The 24,430-nt window shown below is 41.6% G+C and overlaps 1 protein-coding gene across 6 annotated transcripts in view; it reads right to left on the reverse strand.

The window, feature by feature from the left end:
• Positions 1 to 11,426, reverse strand: part of TMEM184B (transmembrane protein 184B) — a 42,680-nt gene extending 31,254 nt beyond the window's left edge. The window contains exons 1-3 of one of the 6 annotated variants that reach the window (XM_039335452.1): positions 11,291 to 11,426; positions 8,939 to 9,211; positions 17 to 239 (exon numbers count right to left, since the gene is read on the reverse strand). In XM_039335452.1, the coding sequence (XP_039191386.1) occupies positions 17 to 239; positions 8,939 to 8,952 (237 nt within the window). In that variant the 5' untranslated portion in view covers positions 8,953 to 9,211; positions 11,291 to 11,426. Of the gene's footprint in view, positions 1 to 16; positions 240 to 8,938; positions 9,212 to 10,917; positions 11,069 to 11,089 lie in introns of those variants that run through there. The other 5 variants (XM_039335451.1, XM_039335453.1, XM_039335455.1 and 2 more) reach the window with 5 other exon arrangements.
• Between the last annotated feature and the right edge of the window lie 13,004 nt (positions 11,427 to 24,430).

The following is a 24,430-nucleotide window of genomic DNA, read 5'->3' on the forward strand; positions in this document are numbered from 1 at the left end:
AAATTGTTTGTTTTACCTGGTGGCAGGTGATCAGCACAGCTATCCACACAAAGAAACCTGAGATGGCCTGGGCAGCAGTTGTCATTAGAAATATTGGCTGCTCCACTGCAGTGAGGCTGCCATCATCAGGCATCCTGGATAAATTAGGGGCTGTAGCAGGGGTGCTGGCTGGGAAATCTGACTCAGGCACTGACATGGCTCCAGTTACTACAATCATCATTATTTTTTGTTGTTCAAACCTATAGGAAAATTAAAAGAGGAGGAAAAAATCAGCAGAATGACTTGAAATAATGTAGACATAATCCAAAAATGCTAGGACAAAACTACATGAATTTTGGAAAAAAATTGCCATCCATGCTAAACATACAGAGGAAATAGTTGATACAACTTATTTATGTATTTATGATACACACAGCATGGTTATCCTTGAGTTAAAAAAACACAGAAGGACAGAAGAAACTAATCTGTAGAAATGTAATTTGCATTGTTTGTTTTTATAAAATATTGAGATGTGAACTGCTCAGAACTGGCTTCAATTTATGTGGCTTATAAGCACAGTAAATAATTAAATAAATAAATACATAAATCCATTTCTGAAATTGATACAACCTTTGCTCCAAAAAACAAACAGCAGCAATTCAAAACAGAACATATAAATGAGATTATGATGTGATACTAAAGAAAAACTGGATGTTTTTACAACTACAGTACATAGTAATCTAACGTAGTCAGTTCATTTTAAAAAGAAGATATAAAGTTCTGATACTTGACAGACCTCGCTAGAGGTCAGCCTTTCAAAACAAGTATGTATGTAATCAGCAAACATGCTATTAAAATATCCTTCAGGTAGTTATTGTATTTTCTTTGACAACATTAGCCTGTTGACGTTTATTCTGGACAAAATAATGTCATCAAAATCCAGCAATACCATTTAGTTTTAAAAACCTGAAATTATACTCTACAATACTTACAATCATAACTGGGCATGGAACTCCTGTCACTAAGTTATGTGGTTGTTAAGTGAACCATACCCAATTTTACAACCTTTTTTTCATAGACATTAAACAAATCATTAAGAGAATCCTGCTTCTCCCATTTACTTGTGTGTCTGAAGCTAAGTTGGGAAGATCACAAATGACAATGATTTCACCCCAGGATGCTCCAAGCATGTAAACACATGCTGTGTGCCAAATGCCTGAATCCCATGACTGCAGGGATGCTGCAACAGTGTGAGCAGTGCTTGAAAACAACTTTTTTCCATCACTGTCATATCTTTAAACCCTCATTAAACAAATGGTGTCAGGGACTACCTGTCTCCTTATGATCATAACTGGGACCAGAACTTCATAACTAAGTGATGCAATCATTAAGTGAAACTCGCTCCATTTTACAACTTTTTTTTGCCATAGTCATATCAAACAGCAGTTAAGCAAATCTGACTTCCTCCACTGAGTTTGCTTGTGGGCAGCCCCCTGGGAAGTCTGCAAAGGGTAATAATGTGACCTTGGGATCCTGCAACGATTGCAAATGCATATCAGTTGCCAGGTGCTGAAATTTTGATCACACGATTACAGGTAAATCAGTCAATAAAAGGCAAATGTATGAATAATGTTAATTATTTTAGAACCATATATTGGAGGGTGTCTTCTTTGCAAAGTATATTTTACTTTCACCTAAAAGCAAAAAAACAGTCTTGGGAATCTTCCTACTTATTTTCCTAAACAATGTTCTGCACTTTGTCCCAAAGTTGTATCTGTGCTTCTTCACTGATCCTGAGTATGTCAAAGATAGATAAACCTGAATGGAATAGTGCAATTACTTTTTTTTTTTAGCCTTCAGTGTTTAATAACAGAAATTAGCAAAACAGGAGTATTTTTCCTTTGTTACCTGGTTCAAATAAGCATTACAGGTAGTCCTCAACTTACGGCTACAACTGAGCCCAAAATTTATGTTTCTAAGCGAGACATTATTTTGCCCCATTTTTTGTGACCTTCCTTGTCCAGTTGTTGAGTGAATCACTGCAGTTGTCAAATTAGTAACATGGTTAAGTGAATCTGGTTTCCCCATTGACTTTGGTTTTCAGGAAAGTTGCCAAATGGGATCACATGACCCTGGGACACGGCATCCATATAAATATGAAACAGTTGCCAAGCTTCCACATTTTGATCACGTGACCAGTTGTGTGAAAAACAGCCATAAGTCACTTTTTTCAGTGCCACTGTTAACTTCAGTCACTAAAGAACGGTTGTAAGTGGAGGACTACCTGTATAGACATTGGATTGATATAGATGTAGTAGTTGTTTTTGAGTGAATGGAGTATCTATCTATGTCAGCTGTTGAGTCCGTGGCGGGAAAACAGACACGAGAAGCAGCTGGAGTTCTCAGTTTCATTTATTCAGCGTTCAGCTTACAGGAAGATGGCTTCAGCCTCGCCCAAACGCCTCGCAGCCTCTTATATAGGCAACTCCCGGGTAAATGGGTTACTTTTCCCGCGCCAGCACCCGCGCATGCGCACGGCGCTGGCGACAGCCTGTCTGGTCCCGGGCAGCTTTGCACCTGCCCGGGACTGCCTGCAAACGCCCGAGCCGTTTGCAAAGGCTCGGGACATAACACCCCTTTCCCCCGGGCTAAAACTACTACCAACATACAACATTTATTTTATATGACATTTTGCTCCCCAGTGCTCCCACTGATTACTGGCTTTTGCCTTGCCAGCAATGTTATGTAATCTTCTAGATACTTAGGAGATTTCTTTGCTCTCTGTGACCTTCTTAGCTCTGGGTTACTGGCATAAGTCCCCTGACTGGAGGGAGGCGTGAGCCTGTTCTCTCTATTGTGCCCTGGTGTCTTCCAAGGACTGTGCCCCGATGCCTGGCCTGCTTGCTTGCCCACCGGGCTCGTCAGGCCAGGGCTTCTGTTACTTTGTGACCTGGTTGACCTACCTAGCTGTAGACCCTCAGGCCCCTTGAAGTGATAGCCGCTGCTGGGCGTCTCTGTAGAACCTCCTAGGTCAGTCCAAGACCTGTCAGGAGGCTGTCCATTCCCTGAACCCCATTCTGTGTTCGGGCTCGTGTGGGTTTCTGTACTTTCCCAAAACTCAGGTGTTCCCTGATTTGTGCTAGGGTTGTTGTAGTCGGGACTTGGTTCCTCGACTAGCTCTGTGTATGTTTGACCCCCTGTAGGATTTGGGGTAAGGTCAGGCCAACCTTGGGAATTGTGTGCCAGCTCTCTTGCGGGGAATGATTTGTTGGGATGCCCCCGGGTATCCTCCGTTGCTGGAGTGCTGTGTGATGTGTGTGGAAAGTGAGTATGCCCCCGGGGTGACTCCCTGGCTGGAGTAGGCGTGAGTGCCTGTTGTGTGGGTAAGCTCCATGACTTTCTTTTCGGAGCAATTGCAGAACCTTGGGACGAGCCGTTTGTGGCTCCCTCAGTGGAGATGGGCAGTAGCTCTTGCCCTTCCCTTTGCTCCAAAGGGTCCCCCTCCCCCCCTGGAAAAGACCCAGGAGTCTCAGCAGAAAAGTCTCGCCTAGAGTGAAGTTGGTCGATGTGCCGACGCAGGACACGACCGTTGTCCAGGGCAACCTCGTAGGAGAGAGGACCTGTGATCCTGGACACAGAAGCGGGGACCCATGTATGACCAGGCCCGTAATTGCGAGCCCAAACCGGGGCACCCACAAGTAGTTGTCTAGGTGCCCTAGGATGTGAGGTAGATGAAGGCAGTCTGTCCGGATGCAACCGGTCAAGTCTAGTAGTAAGTTGGCGCCCCCAACGAAGTTCAGCTGGACTTCTCCCTGTAGAAGTGGACGGTGTGGTGCGATAAGAAAGGAGAAAGTCAGCCAACCTGTGATGCCAGTCCCCGTAGGTGAGTCTCTTCAAGGCGTCCTTTGCGATGCGCACCATGCGTTCAGCCATACCGTTGGTGGACGGGTGAAAAGGCGCAGACGTGGCATGACGAATCAGGTTTGCCTGTAAGAAAGCTTGGAATTCGGAGGAGGTGAATTGAGGGCCGTTGTCGGACACAATGACATCTGGCAGCCCGTGTGCAGCAAAAATCCCCCTCAGTACCTGAATAGTCTTTGCAGTGGTGGTGGATGAGACAGGCACAACCTCAAGCCATTTTGAATGGCTGTCAACAAGGACCAAGAAGAACTGGCCCTGAAAGGGCCCAGCGTAGTCAATGTGCACCCTAGACCATGGGGACTGTGTTTCCTCCCATCTATGCACAGGAGCTTGGGGCATCTCTGGGCGAGATCGTTGGCACAGGTGGCATGCGTGTACCTTAGCCTCAATATCTTTATCTAAAGCAGGCCACCACAAGTGGCTGCGTGCAAGAGCCTTCATACGAACAATGCCAGGATGACCCTCGTGGAGGGATTCTAAGACCCTAGTCCTCATTGAGGTGGGAATGACAACTCTGTTTCCCCAAAGCAGACAACCCTGAGAAAGGGACAGTTCGTTTCTTTTGGACCAGAAACTCTGAAACTCAGGACTAGGGCAGTGCTCAGGCCACCCGGACAGGACCCAGGAGCGGACACGTGAAAGTGTGTGATCTGTACCTGTTTCAGCGGTAACATCCCTGGCACTAAGAGGGAGCTCGGGCAAGGCTTGGATTGATAGAATGTTGACAGCTGGCGCGGGGTCAGCTTCTACTACTGGCAGAGGCAACCTACTGAGGCCATCAGCATGGCCCATTTCTTTCCCAGGCTTGTGGAGTAATGAAAAATCATATGCAGACAAGAAAATAGACCACCTAAGCATTCTAGGGGAAATGATGTGGGGAGTCTGCTTACGTGTGGTAAACAGTCCCAGCAGAGGCTTATGGTCAGTGAAGACCGTGAAATGCCTGCCATATAGAAAATCGTGGAATTTTTTAATTCCAGCAACAACAGCCAGAGCCTCCCTGTCTATCTGAGCGTAGTTGCGCTCGGCAGAAGACAGTGTTCTGGAGTAGTATGCAATAGGAACCTGAGTTCCATCAGACCTGAGGTGACTCAGGACAGCTCCAACCCCGTAGGGGGACGCATCACAAGCGATGCACACAGGGAGAGACTCGTTGAAATGTGCAAGAACACTGTTAGAAGTGAGCAAGGCCTTGACTTCTTTAAAGCAAGCCTCATGCGCTTGTGACCACAGCCACACAGCCTGTTTGTCTAGTAGCCTGTGAAGAGGCTCAGCTACACTAGCTTTATGTGGAAGAAAAGAATTGTAGAAATTCAGGAGGCCTAGAAAGGCCTGAAGTTCGGCCTTAGACTTTGGCCTGGGTGCATCTAAAATAGCAGTTAGTTTGGATTCAGCAGGATGAATCCCAGCAGCATCAATTTTGAATCCCAGAAATTCAGTAGAAGGCACCCCAATCTGGCATTTGTCTTTTCTGAGCTTGAGGCCTGATTTCCTGAATCTTAACAGGACAGCCCTAAGCCTTTCAGCTAGAATGTGTGTGGAGTCTCCTGCAATCAAGACATCGTCAAAGTAGGGGCAGACCCCTGGTATACCTCGTAGTGTGTTTTCCATAACGCTTTGGAAAATCCCAGGAGCGACATTCACTCCAAACTGTAGCCTTTTTACTTTAAAGGCTCCCCTGTGGGTCACAATGGTCTGAGCTATGGCAGCATCATCATCAACAGGCAGCTGTTGATATGCTTGAGCTAGGTCAAGCTTTGCAAAAACACGCCCCCCCTTGAGAGAGGCCAGGATGTGACTGACCACAGGAACAGGATAGGCATGTTGCTGCAATGCCTTATTGAGTGTGCATTTGTAATCAGCACAAATGCGAATGTCCCCATTTGCCTTTAGAGGCGTGACAATGGGGGTCTCCCACGGGCTGGAATCAACAGGTTCTAGGATTCCCTGTTGGATTAGTTTGTCTAGTTCAGTGTCAATCTTACTTTTTAAAGCAAAAGGGACCCTTCTTGCTTTAATCCTAATGGGAGTGACAGTGGGGTCTAGCTTTAAGGACACAGGTGGTCCTTTGAATGTGCCCAGCTGGGGGCTGAAAACATCTGCAAATTCTGTGCAGACTTCCTGTAGGTCGAGTGTTTGTAAGCTATTGAGTCCTGTGACGTGTATCCCCAGGGCCTCAAACCAATCGAGTCCTATGAGACTCGTTCGTTCACCCCCTACTACTAATAAGTCTAGTGGACCTTCAAAACTCTTGTATTGCACGTTAAGGGTGGCCTCCCCCTTAACACACACTCTTGAGTTCTGAAAATCTGTTAATACAATATCAGAAGGCCTTAACTTGGCCTTAGACCCACTTCTGGAACAAATCTTCCTAAATGTATGCAATGAAATGATGGACAGGGCAGACCCTGTGTCTAGTTCCATAGATAATGGAACCCCTTGTAGCTTCACGTTGAGTGACAGCTTTTTCTTCATGGGCTTGTGTGTGCCTGTTCTACAGATGCTTCTTCGCGAAGCGCAAAAACCTACCCTATTCTGGCTGGGGAATCTGGTACCCTTCAGGCGTTCTTCTTGGGGTTGTGCCTTTCGTCGGCCCAGGCACACAGCTGCAATGTGCCCTTGTTTACCGCATGCCCGGCAGGTAGCGGAGCGGAACTTGCAGTCGGTTCTCCTGTGGCGACCTCCACAGCCGATGCACTTGAGCGGAGCCGAAGAGCTTCCCTTCTGGTTCTCTTCCTTCGCGGGGTGTAGACGGTCGACTTCCTCGTCCGGATCCTCCTCGGAGTTTCGTCGGACGTCTTCCTGGTGCACGGACGCACCCTCTGCACTGTTTCTGATCGGCCGCATGTTTTTGACGGCGCCGCCTGCTGCTTCTTCTGCGGTGACTTCCCTTAAGGCGTCTTGGAAGGATAATTCTTCCTTTGCGAAAAGTCTCTGTTGTAGCTCGCGATGCCTTAACCCGCACACGAATCGGTCCCTCAGTCGTTCCTCGAGGTCCTTGAACTCGCAGGGCTTGGCGGCCTTCCGTAACGCGGCGATGTATTCCTTGGCTGACTCACCGGACCGTTGATCCCTTTGTTCGAAGGTGTGGCGCCATGAGATAACGGACACCTTGGGATGGAAATGCTCCTTCAGCAGCTTCTTCAGGTCTGCGTAGCTTACAGACTCTACTGGGACAGGTGCTGCAAGGTTTTCTGCGATTTCGAAGGCGTCTTGGCCGCAAACGCAAAGCAGGGTGGCCGCCTTCAAGCTATCTTCCCTCACTTGGTTTGCCTTGAAGTAGTTCTCCATTCTGGATACATAGGACTCCCACCGCTCTGGATGTGAGATGTCGAATTCCGAAAGCCTTCCGATTTTCGCCATCTTCGGATCTTCAGGAGACGGGTCTATCAGCCAGCCTACCCCCGAATGCGCACCGGACTGGCGGGCAGCTGCCGAGTCAACGCCGTTCCTCTTTCGCCGCTCAGGACTCCTTGGGTAAGCTTACACTTCTTCCTTTCCAGGTAGTGCAAGGCATCCCACCTTCGTCGCCAGTGTTGAGTCCGTGGCGGGAAAACAGACACGAGAAGCAGCTGGAGTTCTCAGTTTCATTTATTCAGCGTTCAGCTTACAGGAAGATGGCTTCAGCCTCGCCCAAACGCCTCGCAGCCTCTTATATAGGCAACTCCCGGGTAAATGGGTTACTTTTCCCGCGCCAGCACCCGCGCATGCGCACGGCGCTGGCGACAGCCTGTCTGGTCCCGGGCAGCTTTGCACCTGCCCGGGACTGCCTGCAAACGCCCGAGCCGTTTGCAAGGCTCGGGACATAACACCAGCGGTTCTCAACCTTTTTATACGGTGACCCCCGGGCGGCGCCCCCTGAGGGGGAAAAATGGTGGATCGTGTTGTTTGGCGACCCCCGTAAAATGGTTGTTTGACCCCAAATGGGGTCGCGACCCATAGGTTGAGAACCGCTGATCTATGTAGTAGTACTGAATAGCAGATAGAATTGACTTTTCTTCTCCATCTGGACAGGTAGGAGGTTTAAAACGTCTATTTTTGAATTCTTGCGTGTCTATAACTAAATACGTAATAACAAATGTTTTAAGCTTGTAATTTATTTCCCACAAACTAATTACTACAACATGCTTTATTGTTGATAAATAATCTGTATAACTAAAACTAGAAATTTAATTATTCAAAATAACCTCAGATGCAAATCCATTTACTTGACGCACCTCAAAAATAACTGGATATTATTTTGAAGGATTAGGGGGGAAACTATGCCCATTTATCAGTTTATGAAAATGAATCTCTACTTGCGGGATCAGTTTCTTGTTTCATTTCTTCTTAATATTCTGAATATAGATTGTCATAATGATGCTAGGAAATAGACACACCCTACAGTAGCCTTCGTCCCGATATATTCAAAGGAAAAGTAACTAGACTACTCCCTTTTGACTTATTTCCTGTCTCTTTCCAAAAAAGAGAATGTCCTGACTATATTACATACATACATTTTACAAACCCACACACACACATGCATTAAAGAAAAATATAAGTTAATAGAGGAGAAAAACTATCTTGAAAAAGAATTTCACCGTAAAAGGCTTTCACTGTTGATCTGCATAACTGACTTAACATAGAAGATATAAAATAACTTGATTGCTTGCATATGAAACAGTGCAAGAATGTTAGACAAAAAAACCCAAACAAACTAATATGGATAGAAGGAGCTACTCCAAATAAAAGAAAGTTAGACAGGTGTGTATGTGAACAAATATACATTGAGAAATAATATTATAAACTTTAAATTTTCAATATATACAGTACTTAATTAAAAATCTTTATATAGAAAGTGAGCCTTCCATGCAAGAAACTGAATATATGAACTGCTGCAGAACAAAATAGCTGGAAACATGCCTTATAGCATTTCAGGTAGTCTCAACTTATGACTGTTCATTTAACAATGGTTTGAAGTTATGATGGCTTCAGAAAAAGTTACAACCAGTAGTTGATGTGCACTTGTATGACTGTCATACTACCAGCTAATATTTACCTCAGTTGCAGCATCTTGTGGTCATGTGATCACAATTTACAACCTTCCCAGTTGGCTTCCAACAACAAGTCAACTGAGGAAGCCAGATTTGCTACAGTAAAATGGTCATAAATTCAGGTCCAATCACACGATGTCTTGTTTGACAACTGCATCGTTTAGTGACTGATGTTCAGGTCCCAACTGTGATTGTAAGTGGAGGACTACTTGTACAACTTCTTTTATTTCCATAACATAGTTTCATATATAATAGTTTCCATCATAAATGCTCTTAATCTGCAATACATGACCAAAGCTAAATGTTACTGTATAATATGAGCAACAATAGTTAATATACATATTTTAAGAAAATATTATACAGCAGATAGAATTTGGTTTTTAATTCACCCCTCCCCTATTTGTTTCCAGTAAATTGCATCCCACAGGGGTGATTAAAATGATCACCATGCTGCATTACATGTTCAAGTTGTCATGTTCTTACTCCCTGGATACAAGCTAATCCGTTGCCTTCTCATTCAGCATTTGCACTGACAAACAAAACTAACCTGCAGTGAATACTTTTGCTATTGTTTGTCTTTTTAAAAAAATGAAACTCCAAGTCAGAAAAACTTGAGTCACATTACATCAGACACTAATATTCTAATTAAAACATACAATACAGCTTTGATAAGTTGATAATATAAATGCAAAGTGCTATTCTTTCATAAAAAAATCTGCCATGTATTGAAAACTGTTATTTTCAAGATCGATCCTATCTTAAAAGTTGCTTTGTTTTTTTTAATCATTGTGTTACAGATTAGTTTTTAAAAAGACTCCCATGGGGTTAAACAGGATTAAATGTCTTGATAGAAATCTGAGTGTAATTCTATGGAAGAACAAAATAGGAAAGCATAAATAATTTTAAAAATAAGTTAATGCAGACTTAAATCCTATCTTCCTTCAATAGTTCATTATTGTTCTCTTTCTCCTGGGCATCCTATGATACCATTGGCAGCAATTTTAAAGAATTGCTGCTGTTGACCATTAGAGTTATTTCTAAGATATAAAAAGTAATTGATCACTATATACAGTAATATACAGTAGTATCTATTTACTCTTTTCAGAAGACTGACTTACATTTAGCTGATAATGAAAATTAGAAAAAAACTGAAGATATGCCGCTGAGTTATGAAATACACTGTATACACAATACTTTACATACTATTTATTAAGGGTATTAGCAGGCATTTCTGTATTTTGAAATATGGGGTTGTAAATTCAAAGTATGTCACGATTCCCATTGTCAAGCAACAGGAAATAACAGCACTGAAACTGTAGAAGATGAGAAAGGTAGGAGATTCAACTAAATTAGCATGCTTAAGTTATATAAATATTCTTCATTTTTTAAAAAAATAATGACCCTTCAAATACTGGTATTTGCATGCAAGTTCTCAGATGGAAAGAACAAAGTATGTCCTATGTGAAGTGTACATAATTAGTCAGGTAATCCCCACAAGCCATTGAGTAATGTGGCACTAAATGTGCCATTTCTCCTACAACCATTGATATCAGAATTTAGTTTTGTTTCACTGCACACAGTACCCATATTTAACCCCACACTATGTACTTAAGAACCATGCTGCACCACTGAAAAATCATGGGGTTATCATTCTATACTATAAATATTTAAATTGCTTTGATTACTCTGAAAATAAACTGGGCTGTCAATTTATATAGATAAAAGGCTTCCTACAGAAGTCATACTTTATTATCACAACCAGAGTCCAGACCAAGCCGCTGAATTTTGTATTTATAATTTTCAATGGTGCCACGTTGCTCCCCTTAGACCTAGGCTGAGCTGCTCACCACCCACGGCTATTTCTACTGCCGCTCCACCCAAGTGGGCAACACCAACGTGTATCCCAGGACCACCCATCCTCCTGCGCCATCAATCCCGAGCAGGAGTTTGCTGCCGTTCACCTTTTCACATCTTTCTCACTCACTCTTAAGCATCATCGCGGCCAGACGCTCGTCAACACCACGCCAAGTGCCAGGCAACAAACTCCCCACCCCACCTGGGGAGTCAGGTCACCGCTCTCAGGCTTTGCCGCTATGTTCATCATCTCAGCACGGAGCCCTCCTCCCCATCCATCCACCTTCCCACTGTGCCCTCACCGCCACGAGGCACTGCAAACACCAGCCACCGCTCCCCTTCTCTGCCAGGGACCCGACCCTCCGGGGCTCAAGGGAACGGGCAGGGAGAAAGGCCCTCAGGACCCCATGGCCGGGCCAAGGCTTCCCCAGTCAGCTCCGTGGCTTCGCAGCTCCTCTACGTCCCGTCGCAGAGACACTTGTAAATCCTCCACCGGGACTCACCGCCACGGCCCTAACGGGCTTGGAAGAAGAAAAGGGGAGGGCGAGAGAACGATAAATTGCACAGAAGACACGAAAATAATGCTGCGCAGGCGCGAAAGCTCTGGCTTCCCTTCTCGAGCACCTCTTCGTTCACTGCTTCCCTCCCCCCTGAGGGGAGAGGGAGGAGCCACAAGCGGGTGACATAACCAGTGGCCTCTCAGGAGATGGTACCGTCTTCTCCCCCGCCTTCGAGAGAGACTCTTCTGTGGGCCTCAGCGGGATGGACGCGGCTGCTTAAAGATGTAGCGTCGTGTTTTTCTCGCTATCCATCTTTCAACAGTTTGTTCTTGGAGCGAAAGTCCAAGAACAGTTTCAATTATTTAACATCCGTATAAGGTATGAAAATATGAGAGACGTTCCTCTCATTAGATCATAGGGTGCAGGCAATCTGATAACGGAGCGTGTTCTTAAATTAGATCTAACGTCTTTAAATTATAATGGTCACCAACTATGCTTCATGTAATCTTCAAACCCAACTGGAGGACTAAAAATTTGTTGTCTACTTAGTAACATTTTGGAGAAATTCTAGAATTTAGGCATCTTATGTTTGGGAGAAGTCTTCTTGTTGGCAAATGAAGTTACATATCTGTGCTTTCACTGAGTCGTGTTGTTAGATTATTTTTGGTTCCAGGTATAGTATGGTAAAGACAAAAATCTAGAGATATTATTCATCTAGAATAGGGGTTCTAAAAACACTTTGTTTTCACACTTTCCTGTAGTGTAATCTTAATGTACACACCTCCCTTAAAAATCCAAACACCAAACTCAATGAATAATGAAAGCATTACTGTACAATGAAACTGTTTGGGAATCCCTAATCTAGAGAGTTTTGGTTAAGGTCAGTAAACCAGACTGAAAAGTGCAAATTGGAAAGGAAGAAAAAAAGACATTGTTTAACGAATACAAAATTATAGGTTTTTCACACAATCACTATTCCTATTTTTGCTTGATAATATGAGAAAAATATTTCTTGATGATCTTTTGCAAGACGACACTAGGGGATGCTCTTGAAGCCAGAGACAAAGAAATATCTGAGGCAAGGATTTGTGGAAAAAAAAAATGTTAATATGGAAACCCATGGGATGGTACCTTGTCTCTTTCCCTCTCTCTCACAGAGTCATGCATAAACACAAACTTAAATATATGGATACACATTGCAATACCCTTTTGCTATATTTATTTAAAGCCTTTGCTCTTCTCAAAATTGATCTCTTTGCTACAAATTTTGTCCAGAGTTTTTGAGATCCAGATATGGTGGACCAACTTTCTTTATATATTTGAAAATAGAGATAGATAGATAGATAGACAGACAGACAGACAGACAGATAGACAGACAGACAGACAGACAGACAGACAGATGGAAATACAAGCTTCCACTCAATATGAGCATTAAACACTATAGCATATCTTTATACCTTGAGGCTGTTGAATCACAAAGCTAATGTCAAGAGATAAATGAGAGGAGAGTCTTCATCCAAAGAGATGGTTCTCTTGAGGCCAAATCCCAATCAAGGAACTTGGGAATAAGGCAAATTTATCCAAAGAATGGCCTTCCAACACACATTCATGCAACACTGAACAAAAGAAAACAATGGAGCCTAGAAGAAGTGTTCATCCATAAGAGAATAGAAGGAAAAAGTAGCCGTGCAGACATACGTCCCTAGCCCTTCCTCTTGAGACAATGAAAACCTCTACCTATCTTTCCAGGAATCAAAATCATGTGAAATATTAGTAAGCCTTGGTAAAGTAAATCTTTAGTAAGTCCACATCTGGAATACTGCATCCAGTTTTGGTCAGTACATTACAAAAAAAATGTTGAGACTTTGGGAAAAGTGCAAAGAAGAGCAATTAAAATGATTAAACAGGCCTGGAGACTAAAATATATGAAGAACAATTGCAGGATTTGGGTTTGGCTAGTCTAGAGAAAAGAAGGACTAGGGGGGACATGATAACAGTATTCCAGTATTTGAAAAGCTGCCACAAAGAGGGGGGGGACCAATTTATTTTCCAAAGCACCAGAGGGCAGGTCAAGAAATGATGGAAACTAATCAAGGAGAGAAGCAACCTGGAATTAAGGAGAAACTTCCTAACAGTGAGGACAATTAACCAGTGGAACAGCTTGCCTTCAGAAGTTGTGGGTGCTCCATCACTGGAGGTTTGTAAGAAGAGACTGAACAGTCACTTGTCTGAAATGGTATAGGGTCTCCTACTTGATCAGGGGGCTGGACTAGAAGACCTCCAGCTCTATTCTGATTGATTGATTGATTGATTGATTGATTAATAAAGTAACATCAACTGGTGTCAAAGTGAGCATGTGAGACCTGGATGATAAAGACATTGGCTGGAATCTTCAGTTCTTCAGAAGTATCTTCATCTATTCCCCTCAGTCCTTTACAAGTATAGCTTGTCTCTACCAAGAGGAGATTCTTCTATCTATAATCTGATGAAGAAAGGGGAAGACATGGGAGGAAACTACAAAACATGGAAGTACAACTTTAAGTCCAATCTTGATATCAAGGGGGGGGGGAACTAACTTCTAATCTCAAATGGGTCATCCATTTCTGTGACAATAGCCTTGCTATCTTCTCTGGATCATGCGGCATCCTGAAAGAATGACATCCAGACTATGTCCTCTATATCCCACAGCAGCAATTTTTCAACCACAGTTGAACAACCATCATAGCAGAACTAACTTTTGATTATATGATGGCAAGGTAATATGAATACAACATCCCTGAAGTAAATCTGAATTTAGCTTCAGATGTGATTCCTGCATCTTACATTTTTCAGAATGTCTGTTAAGATCCATGGGGATTTATTTCTTAGAATTACATCCTGCTTTTTCATTTACTAGCTCAAAGCAACATCTATAGTATTCCATCCTCTTTCCCTACAATAACCTGTGTGAGACAGGTTGGACTGAAAGAGTAACTAAAGTCTCTCCTGAAGCTCTCCTGAAGCTGGAGTACCAGCCCAACATCTGGATTGCTAATACTACATTGACTTTCATGGCATGTGTTGGTTGCTAATGCTTCTGTTCTGCCTTCTGAAGGTGCTATGGCAGATGCCATCCCAAAGCAAGTCCCACCCCAACCTTTCTTAGGCTAATAGCGCCATCTGTCAGAAGGCACAAGGTGCTCTATTCAGTCCATTTAGGAGGACCACTCACATGTTATCTAGGAGTAGGGTTGTGGGTCTACTGGCCTGTTTTATGAGGCTTCCCAATTCTATCTTTGTCTCCTGGATGCCAGGGATGGATTCAGAATCATTGATGTATGTTTCTGTTTTTACTTCCCCTCCCCACCATCAGTTGCTCCAGGGCTTATGAAGCTTATGGTCTGACCCTGTTTAAAATCTTTGTTCCCTTTCAAGGAGTGTTGGAGAGTCTGTTCTCCACAGTCCATTTGTATGGATAGTTGCCTTAGGGTGCTCAAGGAGAGGGTGCTTCTGGGAAAGGATCAGAGATTTAAAGGGCAGAGTTTGAGTAATTATTAGAAGGGAAGATAATCAAAGTCACAGAGGAAATTGTGTCGTATGTGTGGAAATCTTAGTGTTTCTGCTAGAAGCAGTGCTGGTCCTTGGGCTTTTTTGTTCTTGTTTTTTGCTTTCCTTCTCTCCTTTTGTTTCTATGTTCCTGTACAGACGTGTGCTTCCTCTCCAACCAATGAGGAAGGAATTGGTGATATCATAAAGCCTTGCCAGCACCTCCCCAGTAACTGAGTCCCCCAGCTTCTGGGAAACTTCCTAATGAATTCCAACCCCAAAGCCAAATTATATCTTTTTAAACTGATCCTAACTCCATTTATATTTCACGCAACAAGTGAAGGTTGTATTTATGCAGGATAGCTGGTAGAACAGATTTTTTTTCCCTGGAAAATCTAGTCTCCAAAGATCTATTGCCTGCCTTATACTGCAGCACGTTTCCCAAACCACTGGTTTTCCACTTGCTAGCAAATATGAATTGAGACTTTAGCTCCTTTTCTTTCTCATCTTATTCTTTCTATCTTTTGTCATGTCCTTAATAACTTCTCATGGGGATCTCAGTTCCATCCTTCCCTTATTATAGTATGTGTGTGCTATTACTGAGTGGTGTAGGTAGATAATTTTCAGTTCTGGATATAGTATAGTAAAGAAAAAAATCTAGAGATATTATTTATCTAAGGACAGTGGTGGGATTCAAATATGTGGACAACTGGTTCTCTGTGTGGATGCCGCTTCCTAAAGTCCATTCTGGGCCTGGGCAACACAAAATTAGCTACCGGTTTTGCCGAAGTGGTATCAACCAGCTGAATCCCACCACTGGTTGGGCTGTGAGAGAGTAACTGGCCCAAAGTCACCTGGCCAACTTTCATGGCTAAGGTGGGACTTGAACTCACAGTCTCCTATTTTCTTACCTGGTGCCTTAAACACTAGATCAAACTGGTTCTAGTAGTCTTTAGTGTAATCTTAATGTACACATTTCCCTTAAAAATCCAAATACCATTTTAAAAAATATTTCCCTTGTGACTCTATTTTATTCAGATTTCCCTCTAAACCACATCTCCTTTGATCGCTGTCACAACCTTAGAGTTCTCCGATTTAATTAGCTCTTAGTCTTACAATTTCATTGGGCCTTCTGCTTATTAACAGACCACTTTCTGCATATATAGTAGTTAGTTTTTGAATCAATTGCCAACTGACTGAAATTAAGTTTTAAGTGCTCTGAACATAAAGATAAGTATCTCCGCCATATCCAGTATATTCTTTCCTTAGCATAAAACTCTTGCACATAAATGACATTTGCACATTATTAAGTAATATCATTATCAGGTGATTTGGAGGGGGGAGTTCAAATTATGTCTTAACTCTGGCAAGTACCTGGACAAGTCCATTGATATTTTGGGAAGTAGTTTGCCATTGCCTGTATCAAGCACAGGAAATCAAGAGTCCAGGTAGTTCAAATGAATATAGAGTTAAAGACATTGAGTTTGTCAGCTGGAAAGCTAACAACTCAGGTTCAGGACCCAAGCATCGTAATGGGGTGAACTTCCTATTACTTTGTCCAGTTTCTGCCATCCTAGCAGTTTGAAAGCATGCAAATGTGAGTAGATAAATAGGTATCACTTTGGTGGGAAGGTAATAGGCTTCCATTTGCCTCGGCATATAGTCATGCTTGTCACATGACCATGGAAGTGTCTTTGGACAATTGGCTCCGTCAGCTAAGAAATGGAGATGATCATCGCCCCATAGAATCAGATACAACTGAATGGGAGAAATCTTTACCTTTATCTTTAATGCTCTCTACAACAATCTGAGCTATTAATAATCAAAGCAAATTGGTAATAGATAAAAGTCAACGGAATTCAAGGTGGGTTGAATTTAAATCTCTTGTGGGTGTGGAAGAGACTCAAGACTGTCAATGTGTTTGACTCCTCCCTTGGGCTCAGGCTGGTCATTTCCTACAGCCTCCTTCTTAGGGCTGAGAGAGAGTGGCTGGTCCAAAGTCACCCAGCTGGCTTTCATGGCTTTCTAGCTTTCATGGCTAGAACTCCCACTTAGATGATTTAGTAAATTATATTCTGATCACAAAATATACTAAAAATTAATTTGAACAAGGATAACAAAATCAACCTGCCACATTGTTATTTAATGTGAGCTTCTAATCTTTGATTAAGCTTTTTAAAAAATAGACTTCGGGTATTTATATACACTCTGTTATTCTTGTCATGGGGAGATATAAGCTGGGCACTGAAACTTCCACCCCAGCGAGGGCTTCACATTTGTATCTGAGGTTGCACCATTTAGGTGGTCCATATCCTGAATGCTCTACCTGATACTCAGTTGCCCCAATTTGGGAATCTATAATTTACAAACTGCTGGTATATAACACCTCCCACAAGTATATTTGTATGTGATTTATCAGTTTATTGCCACATTTACTATATTATGAACATTATATCTGCAAAAATATTGTACTCTGTTAAAACAGAAACCTATAAAAAGACTGATTTACATTCAAATTCAGCTGTTATAAAATATATTTTTCAGTGTTAGTATCCTGTTATCAAATAAGAACAGTCACTGTTACTGTGAAGACAAACAAAATTAAGTTTTGAGGAGCACCTTGCAAGTTATAAATTATATAAATAGAATTTGAAGAATAACAGATAGATGGCATTAAAGCTGTTAAGGTCTAGTAGATAATCAGATTCAATATCAACAAACATAATATTGTTTCTGCTATTTCCGGTAAACATTTACAATCCACAAATAATGCCTCTGAATATGCGTGTGTATGTTCATACCTTTTAGAGTAAAATTCAGTTTTGCTCTGGACAAACAGACATAAGCAGATTTAGCTGCTTTGAATAGTTTTATAGAAATAGACAAGATACATAAGGAACAACTTCTGTGCAAATGTCTGAAAATTAATCTTTTCTGCTTTTCTATTAAGAAAACTATCCAGGATGACCACATTCTTAAGCAGTGCTACTTTCAGTGCAGATCTCTGAAGACCTCCACTCCTACTTCCATTGGGTAAATTTTTCATCAGTGTAAGATTATTGGCAAAGAACTTGACATGAATTTTTGAAATACAGCATTAAATATTTCATTTATCAATACTCCAATCTTTCACAAAGGCTAGGCCTGCCAGGTTTCCTATGAAACTATATAAATTGGAGTTGGGTGGCTATAACAAATTTAAATATAAGCAAACAAACAAACAAATAAATATTCCTTCCCATAATCCTCTTTTTCTCTTTCCCTACATCTAAATGGACCTTTTCCCCTCCTCATATGCTGCAGTCCCTTGAACATCTTCTTTCTCTCAGTTCTATACTTAGGCTTAAGAATAAACTTCCGTTCATTTGAGTAATGTTTTTTCTTTTCTACCCAAGCTTAATTTTGTGTGATACAGATGAAGAACTGATGCTGCAGGCTGGAATCAAAGACTCTACAGGCCATGTTCGATCTCTGAGCAAGAGTTTCCCGCACTATAACCTAACATTTTGGCTTTCAGATTTTTTTCTACATATTGACATTAGACAATGGGTCTACAATTACTTAGATTGTCACAGGATAACTTTTTAAAGGTTGTAGGTAAGGTTATCTACTTCCCGGTTCTCCAACAAAGAGGATGCTTTCATGTGGTAAGCATTTTTGATACTACAAAATTTAGTAGTTCAGTAATTCATTCATATTCATCATTCATATTCATTCTTTAAGAATTCTTCAGTACTATTGTTCAGACTGGTGGGTTATTTTTCATATTTCACAGAAAGTATCACCTCTATTCAGCTTCCAAAATGAAAAGCTTTCACTTACAGCAGTGTTTTTCAACCTTGACAATTTTAAGGCATGTGGACTTCAACTCCCAGAATTCCACAGCAATGCTGGCTGTGGAATTCTGGGAGTTGAAGTCCACATGCCTTAAAATTGTCAAGGTTGAAAAACACTGATTTACAGTATGATCTTATACACGTGGAGTCCTTGGTGCTCTCTGAGCTTGAAATGCTTGCAGACATTTCAGTACCTAACTAGATAACATTAGCAGTGTTGGTGAGTATGGGATATGCTTCCTGTTTATACACAGTAGTTTGCTCTGCCAGTGTTTGCGGGGAAGTGGTTTTCTCCACGGTAATTCTTAGATTAGGGTATTGTTTTTACTTGATTGCTTGTCTAGTATTAATCCCTGCTTATCTAGGTGTCGGTTGCTGGAGAGGATGTGTTCTGATGTTTTTGTTTCCTTCCTGTTATCTTTTTGCGGTAATGGAAACTGACAAGAGCTTCCTCAATTTACATCACTTTGAAGGGGATTAATGGGTATAGAAGAGGCAGGCTGCTTGGGTTTTTAAAAAGTCATTTTCTTTCCCTTTTATGTGGAGTTGAAAATTCCTTACTCCAATAGAATGGAAATATTAGAATGTGAGAAAGTGTGCTTAACAGTGATTTCCAGTTCCTACATTTTTGTTTACATCTTTGAACCTTTTCCCCTACTTAGGCACTTTCTGTGACCATGGTCAGAGGCTTTGAGAAAAGCATCTAATTGCAAAGGAGGTGACTGAATTTCATGCTATCTTAATCATGCTACTTTAATCATGCTTATTACAGTATTCTTATTACAATATGAATATTGGTTCAATAACTGGGCAGCTGCATTTTACAACAAATTCTTAGATTTTCAATCTTTTTTTGTGTGGGGTAAATAATACAACTTTATTTTATTCAGGGCCACCACTAGCTTATGAGATGTGCAGTTCTGGGTGAATTCGTTGTTGCTTGGTTGAACAGAACATTAACTGATGCATTAGGTTCTCAGCATCCCACAATTGTTGGGATGATGATCAGCAAATTCTCTTCAAACTGATCCAGAAGGACTAGAAGTTGTGCGACATAGAAATGTGTATAATATTATTCCAACAGTTTTCTTGACATGCTTTTCCTGCTTTTGAATGGTTTTGCTTAATTATTTTAAATCATGTGCTACTCAATCTTTCAATAATGCTATTTAAAAATGTATTAGTGGTGTAGGTATGTTATATCTAAAAATTTTAATAAAAAAACCAGAATATTTCCGATAATGCACTTGAGGAATATTCTACCAGCTATGTAATTTACGTACAAATAAATTGAAAAGATAATTATAAACATGCTCAGGCATGTCTCATGCACACAAGAGCCTCTTCCATGCTGGATGATCTGATTCACATCACCCTGCTTCCCCTGAGAAATATGTCATCAAGCCTAGCAGGTTAAGAATATTTGTGTGCTTTTTAAATGCAAACCTTTTTTGCATCTGATTAGAGAAGCTGTATTCTTAAAGAAGGGCTCCACAAAATCCTTTATCAGAAATTATGTAAGCTATGGTTAGTGAATCTCTTTCATACAGACCCTGAGTGTTGCCTCTCCTTTTGCTGCTGGTTCTAACACTTCCCATGCTAGAGTTGTTGCCATGTCTTTCAATTCTGCCAGGCTTAACCATGAGGCAGCAACTTCAGGGAGTGTAGAAAGTTGGTGTGACTTTTCATAGTCTATGTGAGACATAACAGCTGTGCTGACATCGCTCATGATTTGTGAGATAGATCAAAATGGGCTGGCTCCATACAACATGCTGAGCCAAAATCAGACAAAAGATATTAGGAGTGTAGCATGATCTGTGAACACAACCAGTTCTGTCAATTAAATGAACTTGGAAAAGACTGGATTCTCACACCAAGGTTTATAACAATGGGACTCATTCAGAGCTTGTTCAAACATTCATTTCTGAATCCCTGAAGGGATCTACTGAGGATTAAAATGTATTCAAATGAATGTTATTTTTCTTGCAAACAATGCTGGCTGTGAATTGTGGGTTTAGACCAGCAGAGTTAGAAAATGCCAAGCCGAAGAAGGCTGTGCTCAGGTTTAGCTCTTCACTTCAATAGAGAAGCTAGATTTAAATCCTCAGTTACAGCAATCATTTGTTTCCCCAAGAGAATGCTGGCTTGATGCCATTGCATGCCTGGAAAAGAAATCTCGCTAGGATGACTGACACAACTTATCAAAAGTTGAATACACTGGCTCATAGTTTGGACACCAGATCCTTTTCACTTATACATACTGCTGCCAAACTAGGTCTCCCAATATATGTGCCTTTCATTTTTCTTACCCAATATGCAACATTAATTTCTCCCTGTTAAATTCCACCCTATTCCTTTCAGTCCATTTTTCAGAGTTTCCTAGATCTTTTTGATTCTTCTACCTCTTTGTTAAAGTATATGCCATCCCTTCCAGCTTTGTCTCATCTGCACATTTATAAATATTCCCTTAGCATTATCAAGTCATTGATACAAATGCAGGTCCCTGTGGCATTCCACTCAATACTTCTCTTCAGGTTAAAGTAGAGGTGTTAGCAAGCACTTTTTAGTACAATTGTTCAGCTATTTATTAGCTCCTGTAGCCTAGTTTTTTTTCCAGACCTAGGCTCCTTGGAGCTCAGAGTTCTCTGAGATCCAAAGGCAAAGAAAAGCTCGTTAACACATTGCCAATTTACTTTTCACCACCAGTATTTATTTATTTATCAAATTTCTAAATTGCCCATCTCACTGTCTAAGTGACTCTGAGTGGTTTACAAATAAAAAAAACATTAAAAGTTCATAAAATCCTTAAAAATAGGCAAAAATATGGAGAGAACCCCTTGTCCCACCAAACATCCTCAGAGTGTGATGTACCACTTTTGGACCCCCAAACCAGTCAACAGAGTTAGGTCTTAATGCTTTTTTGAAAAGCCAGAAGAGTGGGGGTTAGCTTCACATCAGGGGACAAGATTTTCCACTGAATGGGGACAAAAGCAGATAAGACTCTCCTAGTCCCCTCCAGTTGGAATTCATTAACTGACGGGATCTATAACATCTCCTTCCTACCTGACCAGGAAGGACAGGTTAATGTAATTGGGACAATCTGGTTCCTCAGGTAACCTGGGCTAACTTCAATATGTGGCTAAAGGAGTGGTGTAAAGGGGAAGGCTTCGGATATATTAGTCACGATGTCAGTAGCTGGTCCAATCAAAAGATGTACAAAAGAGATGGTTTGCATCCATCAAAAAAAGGGACTGAGTTACTCGGCTATAAATTCACAGATTTTCTGGAGGGAAATTTAAACTAAACAGCGGGGACAGGGAGTTAATTGATACGGAACAACCCTGTCCCCGGCAATTTAAAAACTATAGGGCTATCAGTGCATGTAGCATAGATGTGTGTGTGGACAAGAATACCAACCTTGCTACCAATCAAAATGAAGCCTCTAATAGCGAGTGCCACATAAAGTGCACTAACCAAATAGGTGGTAAGACAATAGGGGAACTCAGGCACCACACAGGTTATGTAGAAAGGAAACACAGGGCCACCCACAAAGGACTCAAATGTTTATACACCAATGCACAGAGTATGAACAGCAAACAGGGTGAACTAGAAATTCAGGTTAACGAGGGCAGATACGATATTGTTGCCATTACGGAAACATGGTGGGATGAAACTCACACATGGAACACACAGCTAGAGGGATTTAAATTATTTAAAAGAAACAGACCAAATAAAAGAGGAGGTGGAGTTGCTCTCTATATAAGAAATAACTACATCTCCACAGAAATAGAGTACAACAATGATAAAAACTCTCTTGAATGCATTTGGGTCAATATAAAAGGGGGGGGGAAATGACATTGCCATAGGTGTATACTACAGACCACCCAACCAAACAGAGGAAATAGATGAACTTTTTGCTAGTCAGCTAACTAAGGTATGTAGGAAGCACATCACAATAGTAATGGGGGACTTTAACTACCCTGACATCAACTGGGAGACAAACTCCGCACCAAGTGGAAGATCAAACAGGTTCCTGGCAAACCTAGCAGACAACTTTGTCTCCCAAAAAGTAGAGAAGGGAACTAGGGGATTAGCCATTTTGGATCTAATTCTCACTAACAGAGATGAAATGATAGACGGTGTTGAAGCCATAGGAACCCTGGGAGGAAGTGATCATGCAATATTAGAATTCAACATTATAGAAGCACAACCAATAGAACACAGTCAAACTAGAGTCTTGGACTTCAAGAGAGCTAATTTCAATAAACTTAGAGAGGGCTTGGGAAGGATTCCATGGATGAGAATCCTCAAGGGGAAAACAACTCAAGAAGCTTGGGAAATTTTGAAAAATGAGATAATAAAAGCACAGTCTAGCACAATACCAACAAAGAGGAAAAATAACAGCTCTCAAAAGAAACCAGCATGGCTGCATAAAGAACTCTCTGACAAATTGAAAGATAAAAAGGACAAGTATAGAAAGTGGAAAGAGGGGAACATAACTAAGTCAGAATATCAGCAAATAGCCCGAGCCTGCAAAGATGAAGTGAAGAAAGCCAAGGCTCAAAATGAACTAAGGCTTGCGACCAAAGTCAAAAATAACAAAAAAAGCTTCTTTCAACATGTAAAAAACAAGAAAAAAGTGAAGGAAATGATTGGTCCATTAGTGGGTGGAAGTGGCAAGAAGGTGACAAGCAACAGGGAGAAAGCAGAACTATTTAACTCATTTTTTGCATCTGTCTTTACACAAAGGGAAAAAACAGACCAACCTATCAAAAATAGTGCCATAAAAAACAAAACAGAAACACAAGTTAAGATAGGCAAGAAAATGGTTAGGAGCACCTGTCCAGCCTAGATGAGTTCAAATCGCCAGGACCAGATGGATTACACCCCAGAGTTCTCAAGGAACTGGCAGATGTGATATCGGAGCCACTGAACTATATTTTTCAAAGATCCTGGAACACAGGGGAACTACCAGAGGACTGGAAAAGAGCTGATGTAGTTCCCATCCTCAAAAAAGGAAAAAAAATGGATCCAGGAAATTACAGACCTATCAGCCTGACCTCAATACCTGGGAAGATCCTGGAAAAGATAATCAAACAACGAATCAACGAACACCTAGAGGCAAACAAAGTCATTACTAAAAGCCAACATGGGTTTGTCAAAAATAGATCATGCCAGACAAATCTTATTGCATTCTTTGACCAAGTGACAAAATTAGTGGATCAGAGGAATGCTGTGGACATAATTTACTTGGACTTCAGTAAGGCATTTGATAAAGTAGATCACAACCTACTACTTGACAAGATAGAAAAATGTGGGGTAGACAGAACCACCACCAGATGGATCCGTAGCTGGCTGACCGGCCGTACTCAGCGAGTGGTCCTCAATGGAACTGCATCTATATGGAGGGAAGTGTGTAGTGGGGTGCCCCAGGGCTCTGTTCTGGGCCCAGTACTCTTCAACATCTTCATCAACGATTTGGATGAAGGGATAGATGGGGAACTCATCAAATTTGCAGATGACACCAAGCTGGCAGGAATAGCCAACACTCCAGAAGACAGGCTTCAGGTACAGAAGGATCTGGACAGACTTGAACACTGGGCACTAACTAACAAAATGAAATTCAATGGTGAAAAAAGCAAGGTTCTACATTTAGGCAAGAAAAACCAAATGCACAAGTACAGCATAGGTGGCACCATGCTCAATAGTAGTAACTGTGAGAGGGACCTCGGAGTCCTAGTAGACAATCAGTTAAATATGAGCCAGCAGTGTGCGGCAGCTG

Source organism: Crotalus tigris, unplaced genomic scaffold (genome assembly GCF_016545835.1).
Source record: "Crotalus tigris isolate CLP2741 ecotype Arizona unplaced genomic scaffold, ASM1654583v1 scf7180000017644.4837335, whole genome shotgun sequence".
NCBI classification, from domain to species: Eukaryota; Metazoa; Chordata; class Lepidosauria; order Squamata; family Viperidae; genus Crotalus; species Crotalus tigris.